This window comes from Vipera berus, assembly GCF_964194415.1.
Source record: "Vipera berus genome assembly, chromosome: 6".
Lineage (NCBI taxonomy): Eukaryota > Metazoa > Chordata > Lepidosauria > Squamata > Viperidae > Vipera > Vipera berus.
Genome location: NC_138208.1, coordinates 35,680,056 through 35,692,477, shown reverse-complemented (window position 1 = coordinate 35,692,477; position 12,422 = coordinate 35,680,056). Strand labels below are relative to the sequence as shown.

Genomic DNA, 12,422 nt, shown 5'->3' with positions numbered 1-12,422 from the left:
ATGGAAACTGGGCAGCTTTCCAAACAAAGATGAATAGTATGAAGAATTAATATTTTAGACAGATCCTGGCCTAATTTCAAAAGTTTCTGTTTTGAAGGGAGAAATGCAATATTTTAATTGGAATAAATTTTCCAAAGGATCAATTCAAGCTTCTGGCAAAAACAAGCTATCCAATCCAGTTTGTCTTTTCAAAAAGAAAAAAGAAAAATGATGGTCCTATTCATGGCATGAATCTTCAGAGAGACTATTACCCTCTGAGGGAATATGACCATTGACAGTAATGATTGCCCATTTAATGTTATGTGCAAATAATTTGATTTTTGCAGTTTCTTTCCCTATATATGTATGTTTAATGTAACCCAACCATTTTGATGCCAAGCAATAATTACCTGATTCTGTGCTAGACATTAAACTGCTTCTTATCAAATTGACTATTCTTTTATATCTTCATGGGAGTGAATCTCAGGCAAATTTTGCTTAATATAATCTTAATCTACAGCTTGTAAAAATTTATGTGATGTGAGCTAATAATCCCTGCTTTCAAAATAAGATGTCACTGAATTTGCTTAAATTAAAACTTATGAAAATATGTGAAAATATATTTGGAACAGTATTTCAAGTTTCAAATGTAATACGAGCAGCAATTAAGAGTTATCAGAGATTTATTGTGTAGTATTTTACAATTTCCTCTATTCATAACTTAACAGTGCAATTAATGTATATATTGTAAAATTAAGATTTATTCAACTATTTTTATATTCCTGAATTACAAGGTATTTGTTTAAAATAGACAAATAATTTTGTTAGAAGGTTTAAGATCAGTTTGGTTTAGGCAGGAGTTTGTTAAATATTCATACATTTATAATGAAATGTTTAATTTTTGATAGTAAAGCTCTGTATGCATAGTGCAGCTATGTAAATAATGTTTTAGCTATGGTTCACAATATTAAATAATTATTTATGGGTCAATAAACTTTGTGTAAATTAAACAAGAAAAACTGGCATGTATAAATTGGGCTAAACATTATACTTTAAGCTAAATTTCAATGCTAGGTTCTAAACCTAAAACAGATAACATATTGCTTTCTTAAAAGGTGATTTATACAGGATACATTGTTATATCCTGTTTGGTTAAATTGTTGTTGTTGTTAGTTGCGAAGTCGTGTCCGACCCATCGCGACCCTATGGACAACGTTCCTCCAGGCTTTCCTGTCCTCTACCATCTTCTGGAGTCCATTTAAGCTCACGCCTACTGCTTCAGTAACTCCATCCAGCCACCTCATTCTCTGTCGTCCCCTTCTTCTATTGCCCTCAATCTTTCCCAGCATTAGGCTCTTCTCCAGTGAGTCCTTCCTTCTCATTAGGTGGCCAAAGTATTTGAGTTTCAACTTCAGGATCTGGCCTTCTAAAGAACAGTCAGGGTTGATCTCCTCTACGACTGACCGGTTTGATCGCCTTGCAGTCCAAGGGACTCGCAGGAGTCTTCTCCAGCACCATAGTTCAAAGGCCTCAATTCTTTGGCGCTCAGCCTTTCTTATGGTCCAACTTTCACTGCCATACATTGCAACTGGGAAGACCATAGCCTTGACTATATGCACTTTTGTTGACAGTGTGATGTCTCTGCTTTTTAGTGTGCTGTCTAGATTTGCCATGGCTTTCCTCCCAAGGAGCAAGCATCTTTTAATTTCTTGGCTACAGTCCCCATCTGCAGTGATCTTGGAGCCCAGGAAAATAAAATCTGTCACTACCTCCATTTCTTCCCCATCTATTTGCCAGGAATTGAGAGGGCCAGATGCCATGATCTTGGTTTTCTTAATGTTTAGTTTCAACCCAACTTTTGCACTCTCCTTCTTCACTCGCAACAGGAGACTCTTCAGTTCCTCTTCACTTTCTGCCATTAGAGTGGTATCATCTGCATATCTTAGGTTGTTGATATTTCTTCCAGCAATCTTAATTCCAACTTTTGATTCATCTAGCCCTGCCTTTCTCATGATGTGCTCTGCATATAAGTTAAATAGGCAAGGCGACAGTATACAGCCTTGCCGGACTCCTTTCCCAATTTTGAACCAATCAGTGGTTCCGTGTCCAGTTCTCACTGTTGCTTCTTGGCCCGCATATAGGTTTCTCAAGAGACAAATAAGATGGTCTGGTACACCCATCTCTTTAAGGACTTGCCACAGTTTATGATCCACACAATCAAAGGCTTTAGCATAGTCCAGGGGTGTCAAACTCAATTTCATTGAGGGCCGCATCAGCATTGTGGTTGCGCTCAGGGGGCCGGGTGGGTGTGGCCTGGGTGGGCATGGCCTACTGGGTGGGGGTGGCCTACATCATTCGCATCAACGGTGCCTATGGGGGCCTGGGCAGGAGTGGGGACAGATCTGAGGGTCTCTGGGCCAGGGCCAAGGCAGTGGGGGCCGTTCCCTCACTTTTCCCAGGATGGCTTTGTGGGCCGCATGAAACCACTTTGCGGGCCGGATCTGGCCCCCAGGCCTTGTGTTTGACATGTCTGGCATAGTCAATGAAGCAGAAGTAGATGTTTTTCTGGAACTCTCTAGCTTTCTCCATGATCCAGCGTATGTTGGCAATTTGATCTCTAGTTCCTCTGCCTCTTCGAAATCCTGCCTGTACTTCTGGTAGTTCTCGATCCACATACTGCTGAAGTCTAGCTTTTAGGATTTTAAGCATAACTTTACTAGCATGAGAAATGAGTGCAATGGTGCGATAGTTTGAACATTCTTTGGCACTGCCTTTCTTTGGAATTGGAATGTAAACTGATCTTTTCCAATCCTGTGGCCACTGTTGAGTTTTCCAAATTTGCTGGCAAATTGAGTGTAGCACTTTTACTGCATCGTCTTTTAAGATTTTGAATAGCTCAGCTGGAATACTGTCACCTCCACTAGCTTTGTTGTTGCTCAGCTTTTCTAAGGCCCACTTCACTTCACATTCTAGGATGTCTGGCTCGAGGTCAGTGACCACCTCATTGTGATTATCAGGGACATTAAGCTCATTCTTGTATAGTTCTTCTGTGTAATTTTGCCACCTCTTCTTAATCTCTTCTGCCTCTGTGAGGTCCCTGCCATTTTCGTCCTTTATCATGCCCATTTTTGCATGACACATTCCCTTCATCTCTCCAATTTTCTTGAAAAGATCTCTGGTCCTCCCTATTCTATTGTTTTCTTCTATTTCTTTGCACTGTTATTGTTTTCTTCTATTTCTTTGCATTGGTTAAATAGCAGTACATAAAAGCTGATTTGGATGAGTGAGTTAATCTCACTCTACTTTGAACTCAGATTAATAAATTGCCCAATATATTCTTCTAACAACCAAAAAAGTGAATGTTTTCACAATCAGCAGAAAGTTATTTCTAAGATCAATTATATAAAATTATACCATACTTTCTACTAAGAATGGTTAATGGTGCACTGAGTTCAAATCTACATTTGTAGTTTCTTTGCTTAGTGTGATATGGATTTGTTTATTGAGTCTATCTTAAGTAGGCTCAGGTTCCATCAGCATGCAAGTGATATAATTTTCTACTGGCTTTTGCTGAATTTTATTTCTATTTAATTAGTGAGATCAATTCTTTAACTCAGTTTCTAATAACTAGCTTTCTGTAATTAGAATAGAATAGAGCTGGAAGGGACCTTGGAGGCCTTCTAGTCCAGCCTCCTACTCAAGCAGGAGAACCTATACCATCTCAGACAAGTGACTGTCTAGCCTCTTTTAAAAAAAACCTCCAGTGATGGAATGCCCACGATTTCTGGGGGCATTTGTTTTCATAATTTATAAATTTGGTTTATTTCCATATTCTGTGTATAGATCAGAACATTGAAATGTAATCTAGTATGTTCTAGCTGCTTTCAGTTAAAACTTTCACAGTCCCTTTCACTGGTCATTAGTTAACTGAGGTAAACTGAGGGACAGACTGAAGTGTTCAGAAGCATATCTGTATGTTTATCCATTTTTATGTGTTTAAACTACAAACTTACACCACGTTTCTTCCCATTCCTATGAATACAGGAGGTATTGCCGCCAAATCATCCATCTGTTTAAACAGAGGAAACTTACTTTTTGTTACTTCAGGATTGGGCAAACAACACTTGAATTTACAAGACCAAAATTGTTCTGTATATTACATGTGGAAAGTACACTTGAACTGTAATAGATAATCCTGCTGCCCATATGGCAGTCAATCATTTTATCAAGTATGATATGTGAATGTAACCAACCTTGTTGCAATTCTGGAAGAATCCTTTCAAGTACCCTAGACTCAAATTGTAACAGCAATATGATGTTGGATAAAGTTCAACAACTGCCATTGAATTGCAATTATGAGCTTACTTACTCTTCTACCCCACAATTATGGGAAATATCATCTTGTCTGAATTACAGTACCATTTGTGAAATGATGAATTACACAATTCTTATACTTTGAAAACACTTGTGTTGCCTTCACTAGACCCATTTCTAAAAATAATATCCCATAGTGTACTGGAAATTACAGAAACTGCAGAAGCAAATAAGAATATATATTTTCCATTACTATTAAAGACAAATATTGTTTATACAACTGTACAAACCTTTCAAGAACATTTTGACACAACTCTGAAGGAGTTATATTATACAGGCTATTTGAACTTACAAAACCATTAAGGTAAACAACTAGCTTAATGGAACTGTCCAAACAATGGTTTCAATCAAATTTATATAGCTACTCTAATTAAAGGCAACACATATGTAAAATTTATATACAGGTGCACATTACTATTTTATATACATTCATCAATATTAATAAAATTACCAAAAGGTCAGTCATACTCAAATAGCAACCTGTTTCAATAATTGGAGCAGCTCTTTTTGTTAAGGATTTTCAAAACATGACTGACATGAATTGAACTTCATATATTCAACATATTTTCAAAATGGAACCAACTAAGTAAATAATATTGTATGTTTTGCAATTAATTCAATTTTATGAAGAGATCAAATGCAAGATGACCAAATTTAGATCATTAGCATCCATGAATCAGGTAGTCTTTATATTTGAGTAACCCATAATTTATCTTACGTTTCTTCAAATTCTTGACTCGCAGAATCATATTCTGCAATGAAGTGTTTAAGTTCTTCGACACATCGCTCACCAATCTCATGCAAATTTTGTCTCAAAGAAAACTGAATGGGTTTTTCTAATGCAGGGTCTTTTTCGATCAGCATCTTCACCACAGCACCAAAAGTTTCACAATCCTGCCGATATACCTAAAAAAATGAGTTTTAGAAATGCATGCAATGAAATACATTACTCTATAGTATCTACCCCTAACTGAACTAAAGCTAGATTTATAGATCTTATAAAAAATGGTCTAAGTTTACACTTCCATTTTTTGGAATGAAGAAAAATGTGTTTAGGAGGAGTGGCAGAACCTGGGAATGTAAAAGAGGGAACAGCCTAGATCAGACACGTCAAACACAAGGCCCGGGGGCCAGATCCGGCCCGCGAAGTGGTTTCATGTGGCCCGCGAAGCCATCCTGGAAACAGTGATGGAACGGCCCCCACAGCCTTGTCCCTGGCACAGAGACCCTCCTTCTGCCAGAGACCCTCAGATCTGTCCCACTCCTGCCCAGGCCCCCATAGGCACCCTTGATGCGAATGATGTAGAGCTGGCCACGCCCACCCTGTAGGCCATACGCACTCTAGCCATGCCCACCCAGTAGGCCACGCCCATCCTGGCCATACCCACCCAGCCCCCTGAGGGCAACCGCAATGCTGATGCGGCCCTCAATGAAATTGAGTTTGACACCCCTGGCCTAGATTCCCTACATAGCCACAAGCAGACTAAGTCCAACTGCCCCTTGAATTCTGTTGACACTCAACTAACTCCAAGCAGGTACTAACCATTAGTTGAGAAGATTCCTGTGCATAGGCTTTTTAGTAATAAAACCATGTGTGGACCTAGTTTTCGTGCCTCTTATTATGCATGTTTTCTGAGATTTGAAAACAAGTGTTAAGATATTGAAAATTTAATAGCTGGAGCAGTGAAGGGTTGAACAATGAGTAAGAACACACACTTATATCTAATTGGTTAAAGAGAGTTGGCTACTGCATGAGGGAATCTGAGCTGTAATTTGTTACTATGAGTTTTCTTGTTTCCTGCTTTTTTGCCCTGTGTGCCCTATATGCTCTATGTGATTTACCTGATGATGGAAGGAATAAGAAGATTAAAAGATTCCAGAAACAAAGCAGAGATCAAAGAAAGAAAACAGATTTCTGTGGTGTAGGCAAACAAAAAACAACAACAAAGAAATTTGGTTATTGGACAGTAGGGCTAAGTGAGCATATTATAAATAACCCATAACTTTTTTTCTGTCTGAGACCTGCTGCCCAGGAACATGTAAGCCTGGCAAATGGTAATCATTCTTTTGTACAAGGACAAGGAACAGTATATGTACCATGTATTGGTAAATTGATAAGGTTTTATATGTACCAGATTTAGATCACAATTTGCTGAGTGTGTCTTGCTTAGACAATGAAAGGTATGAGGTAATTTTTGCAAAGGGTACATGCAAGGTCATAAAGAATAACAGGGTGTGTGCACAAGGTTTGAAACTGAACAGTTTATATATTTTGAACCACAAGGAAACTGGTGGCAGTGCAGAGACAATCTTTTCTAATGAACCAAAGCATAATGGGTGTGCACATTTATTGCACAGAAGGCTGGGTCATGCAAGCTTTAAAGTATTGCAGAAAACACCTGATGTGGCTGCATGCTGATTAAATTGGCTCTCTACTCCCATCAATGGGAGAGACCAAATTTGCTTTGGTAACTGTTGATGATTTCTCTAGATATGGGTTTTGTTATTTACTAAAAAGCAAAACAAATGTTTCAACAATTTAAGCAGTGGGTAATGTTTATAGAGAGGAGGTATAATCAAAATGAATGTTAGCTACAAACACAGAGGAACAGAATTCATGTCTAACATGTTTCAGCAGTGGCTGAGAAAGAAAGGTACAACCCATAGAACAGGGCTTTTCAACCTTTTCACCCACTGTACCACTTTTAGCATATGGCAACATCCGAGTACCACCAGTCGCCTAGCAAGGTGTCAAGGTTTTCATTGTTGTGAGCATTTCTGTTGAGGTTTGGCAGTGGGGTGGGGTGGGGGTGTTTGTTTTGTATTCCCCCCGTCTGCTGGGTGGTTGCAGCAGGTTTTGGTCACATCACATGACCCTGGGACACTGTGACCGCCATAAATATGAATCAGTTGCCAAGCATCTGAATGTAAATAACAAGACCCTGGAGATGCTGCAACATTCCAGCTGATCGGTGCTTCTTTTGGGCTCAGCAGAAGTGCCAGGATCAGCACCGAGCTCCAGCTGGAGCCTGGCACTGATCCTGGCGCTTTGACTGAGCCCTGACAGCCCTGAAGAAGCGCTGATCCTGGCGCTTCCACTGAGCTCTGACAGCCCTGCAGCTCCAGCCATCTCTCGCTCAGGCTTGTGCAGTGCTGCCACCGGTTCAGCTCATTCCCCTCCCCCGCTACTTTTCTAGATGGTCGCGTACCACCTACCAGGTGCCAATGTACCACAGGTGGTACCCGTACCACTGGTTGAAAAGCCCTGCCATAGAAGAACCAATCTGTACACTTCAGCAGAGAATGGAGTTGCTGAAGGCAGGAATGATATGCTACAAACTATGAATGATGCACTGCTAGCAGATGCAGGAATGAATAAGCTGTATTGGTGAAAGGCAATTTTAACTGCCAATTATTTGGTCAATAGATTAATCAATTAATCAAGCTCCATATTACATGTCGTATGGAAGACAAAATCTTTGGAACTTTTAAGAATCTTTGGCCACAGTGCATGGGTGAACATTCCCAAGAGTTAAAAAGAAAGGACAGCCAAAGGCAAAGAAATTAAAATTTATAGGTTATCAATCAGGATCAAAGACAAACTTCCGGTGAAGACATGGCCGGCAGCTGAGACGCCCAGAGAAACTCCTCTCTCTGGACTGTCATTTTTCCAGCTCAACAACAGAAGGAACAAGCTTCCTCTTTTTTTTTTATCCTCCTAGATTAGGGAGTATCTCTGAATCAGCTCTTACAATCCTCCGATAAAGCATCAGTCAGCAAGCCATTTTAGAAGCTGAGCTGCAAAACAGCGAGTGAGCTGAAACTTGGGGGCAGGGTAGATAAAACAGCTGTTTGGGAATTTATTTTTCAAATGGACAATAAGCCGTGCCCTTCATTTCTTAATCAATTTATGAGACTATTATCTTTATGAGCTAAAAGAGGCTCTCTTTAACTACAGCTGAATATTCCTCTTTGAAGCTATACGCCTTTGTTGCTAAATGACAAGAGGGTTGCTGAAGGCAGCCAAAAGAAGGAAGCATGGAGTATTTTTCTTCCTGAAATATGAGGGCAAAAGTTGTGCTTTTAATTTACTATCTTTTAAACGATTATTGGCTCTGTATTGTTTTGATGTGGGTGTTTGAAATTTTTCTATTTTTATGGTCTCTGATTAGCCAGGAAAGGAAAACAAATAAATAAATAAACAATAGTCTTTGACCACTAGAGGGAGCTATGAGGATGATTAATCCTGAGTTCCTTGTTATTATCAAAGAGACCCTCGACCAGTCATTACAAAAGATCTTTAATTTCATAAATCAATCAAACTATATTAATTATACAGAGGATATTGAAATTTATCAACCTACTGCGTCAACTTTACAAATACTGGACAATGAAAATAACCTAACTGTAACTTCAGAATACAAATCTGACATCTGTTTTTCCTACGAGAATGATGTGAGTACAACACTCCCAGTGCAACTGAAAGCAGATGGTTAAATTGATTCCTTTGCCCAAAGAAGAGAATATACTTAATCTTGTCTCTATTTTGAAATTGCTTCTGAATTTTGTGCTTGCAATGAGAAAAAAATGAAACTTTGATTCTATTTTTGTAAACTAGGTAGGCTTATTGTTATAGAAATGGCTTGTACATCTATTGTGTAAAAGCAAAGTTGTGGTTATCTTCTACTGTGCTAAAGTCAGAAATCAGTGCCTTTTTCTTTTCTCCTTTACAGTATCTCCCTTTTTACCTCCTCCCTCTTCTTTTACTTTTGCACGCTTTTTTCTTTGTATTTTATACTTTAATAAAAAAATTACTAAAAGATTTTACACTTAAAAAATCTGGATCAAAGGCATATAGGTTTATAGATAGAAACAAAAATATAATTATTTCACGTTCTGCAAATTTTTCAGAACATGAGAATTGGGAAAATGAACATGCCAATACTGAAGTTTTAATACCTGTTAGAGTTCTCCAGTGGATGATCATTCACACAGGCATGTTGAACAAAAATCCGGGATTAGTTCAGGGTCTAAGAATAGCTCAGAGAAATGTTTAGAAAGCGAGACTCCAATAAAACAGGAAAGGTTTATTCCAATGAGATCTAAAAGAGTAAACAAAGGTGTTCCTCCAGAGAGATTCACAGTTCATGAGATGAAGGTATGTGGCATTTTTTGTGGGCCTTGAAATTGCCAGGAGGTTTGTCTATGGTAGAACAAAAGAAATATAAAGAGTCTAGGAGAAATAAAGAATTATTTAGGAGTAGAAATAAAGAAACTATAAGAAGGAGTGTATGTCAGGGGTGTCAAACTGGCAATGTCATGTGACGTGTCGCGACGTATGAAGACTTTTTTTCCATTGCTGGCAATGAGGTGGGCACAGTTTTGGAATGATGCAGTTGGCCCACGGGCCGGCAGTTTGATATCCCTGTTCTAAGTTACAAGAAGAAAATATACAATTGTAGAAGGATTTGGATATTGAAATGGAAGGAGCTATACAGCACATATACAGATGGCAACAGGTGAGTGTGTAAAAAATCAGAAGCAAATATGTTGACATAAAATATTGTACTGTCAGAGAAGCAGTGAAAGAAAATGTAATAGACCTAATTTATTGTCTATTGGAAGATAATTTGGCTGACCTCATGACCATGCCATTGGGTATACAGAAACACAAGGATCTTGTGAAACAATTTAGTTTAAATGCTGTCCAGCTATAAATTGGAGGGGTGTTAAGATATTTATAATTTAATAGCTGGAGCAGTGAAGGGTTGGACGATGAGTAAGAACACACTAATAACTAATTGGTTAAAGAGCGCTGGCCACTGTATGAGGTAATCTGAGCTGTAATTGGTTGCTGTGTGTGAACAGGGGGAGTTTCCTTATTTCCTGCCTTTTTTCCTCTGAGTGCTGTATGTACTCTCTTTGATTTACCTACTGATGTTCCTGCTGGGTTGATTTATCTGACAATGCTCCCGTTTGCCTGTCTTATTTACTGTAAATATATTTGTTTATATAAAACCACAAGTTCTTGTCAGCGTCTCTGACTCTATTTTGGACACCAGCTGCGCAATTCCAACAAGGGATTGAAAAATTCTTCTATTTACTAATCCCAAACATAAAGCAGTTAACCTCATTGATCAACGTGCCAAGTAAGCATGCATAGGATTCTGATCCATAATACGGTGGCATGTATAGTGATGGGATTACTCATATTAGCACCTCTATGAAATGAGGTGCACTGGCTTCCAGTTTCTTTTGGGATACAAGATGCTGGTCATCACATAAAGTCCTCTATGTCACAGGGCCAGGTTATTTCCAGAATTGCCTTTCCTAAGGACATCTACCCATCCTACCAGATCATATAAGGTGAACATGCTCTGAATCCCTTCCTTGCCATTTTATGGGAGTTAAGCAGCTTGCCTTTTCCATGGCCATCTCTGCCTTGCAGAACACTCTTCCCTCTGTAATTTGGCAGGCCTCTACCCTCCTAACCTTCTGAATTGCACTGAAGAACTGGTTTTCCTCCAAGTGCTGGGATAAGATGACGTGACTGTATGTTGGAAGCCTGACTTGGTGCCAGGGGTAAATTGTAGTCGTAAGTTGAGGACTACCTGTATTGTGTTGTTCAATTGTGTATAACTGAGACTAACAAAGAAACTATTGTAGTTGTGCTGGAATCAAGTACTGCTTTTCCACAACTATCTCACTGAAATGAAATTATATGCAACCCTTCTATATTATAGTAAAACTCTAGCAATATATTCAACTAAGCATGACTACCTCAAGAAATTGGTCACTGGACTTCCACAACATTTAAAGTATCTGGTCCTCCAAATATAAGCCAAAAAATTTATGATGGCATAAATCATAGTTAGACATGACTCTTTTAATGTCTTTAACTGATTGTAAAATATAAAAAGACAAAAATAAACATTTAAAAATACAACAAAGAATAATTCACTTTTCACTATAGAAAGGACCCCACCCTTCAATTATTACAATAAAAGTAACACGCTATCTGAATGCTGTTTCCTAAACCCCTTCCATAGTAAAATTGTTCTCCTCAAAAAAAGGAAGGGTGCAGGTTTATCTTAAAAACTGTTTGCTTAGTATTATTTGCTAGCTAGAAACGCATTGCTAATTCTGGTTTTCTGTTTATAGGTCACACAGGAAGGAATTTTAATTTAGACACATGTAAATGAGATGGTGGATTTCACTGTATAGTCTTGGGAATATATCCCATTTTTAATGGAGACAAAAATTCCAAAATTCTAATAAAAATCTACAAACTGAATTTTCTTCTCAGAAAAAAAACTATGTGGTAAAGCAGTTCAACTATCAGACTAAGAAAAAAAGGAATAAAATATGAATGAGTAGTTATTGAAAATTTGTAATGGTTAGTTTAACCTATATTTCTTAATTTTACACAATTGCAAAGGTATTTACATAGAGAAACAGGTGGCAAAACTGACAGGTGTATTCAACACACTATAAAAACAGCACATTGTAGAAACAGCACAAAATATTTAAATATGAACTGAATATGTATGAAACTTTTCAAGGAGTTTTTTTTTGAATAGCTAAAAGCAGTTTGTTATTTTGCTAAGGATTTATGTGTATGGGATGCAAGATATCATTACAGATAGCTTGATCCTACTTGGAAGGATTATTATGGTATATCCCTTCTTACAGTTCCTTGCTGCTAACCATTATACAAGCTTTTTAGCTTAATTTAACTGGCTAGCCATGATTCACACCCAGTCTCTAAATCAGAATTAGAAATTATAACATAATAGAATGCTATGGTTTACCCAATGCTATGGTTTATCCAAACAGGAAAATAAAAGTTCATAAGAATATAAAAAAGAAGAAAGCAAAGAGTTGATTAGTGACTGCTTTAGTTCAGCAAGGCAATGAATCACTATGTTTCCTCTACAATAATAAGAAGCATCCATGAATAGATATATTGTATACTCTCTCTAAAATGTAATCTTGGCATTCAATTATTCTAATTGTACTTATGGAACTGTATTTTATAAAGTAACAAAATGATATCAAAGCACTTGTTT

General features: G+C 37.9%; 1 protein-coding gene across 5 annotated transcripts in view; it reads right to left on the bottom strand.

Annotated features, from left to right (window-relative positions):
- The window catches only part of PPHLN1 (periphilin 1), a 112,702-nt gene that overhangs the window by 21,921 nt on the left and 78,359 nt on the right, over positions 1-12,422 (bottom strand). For 4 of the 5 annotated variants that reach the window (XM_081330370.1, XM_081330371.1, XM_081330372.1 and 1 more), the window contains one exon: positions 5,072-5,259. In XM_081330370.1, coding sequence (XP_081186496.1) covers positions 5,072-5,259 — 188 coding nt within the window. Of the gene's footprint in view, positions 1-4,511; positions 5,260-12,422 lie in introns of those variants that run through there. The other variant, XM_081330374.1, reaches the window with a different exon arrangement.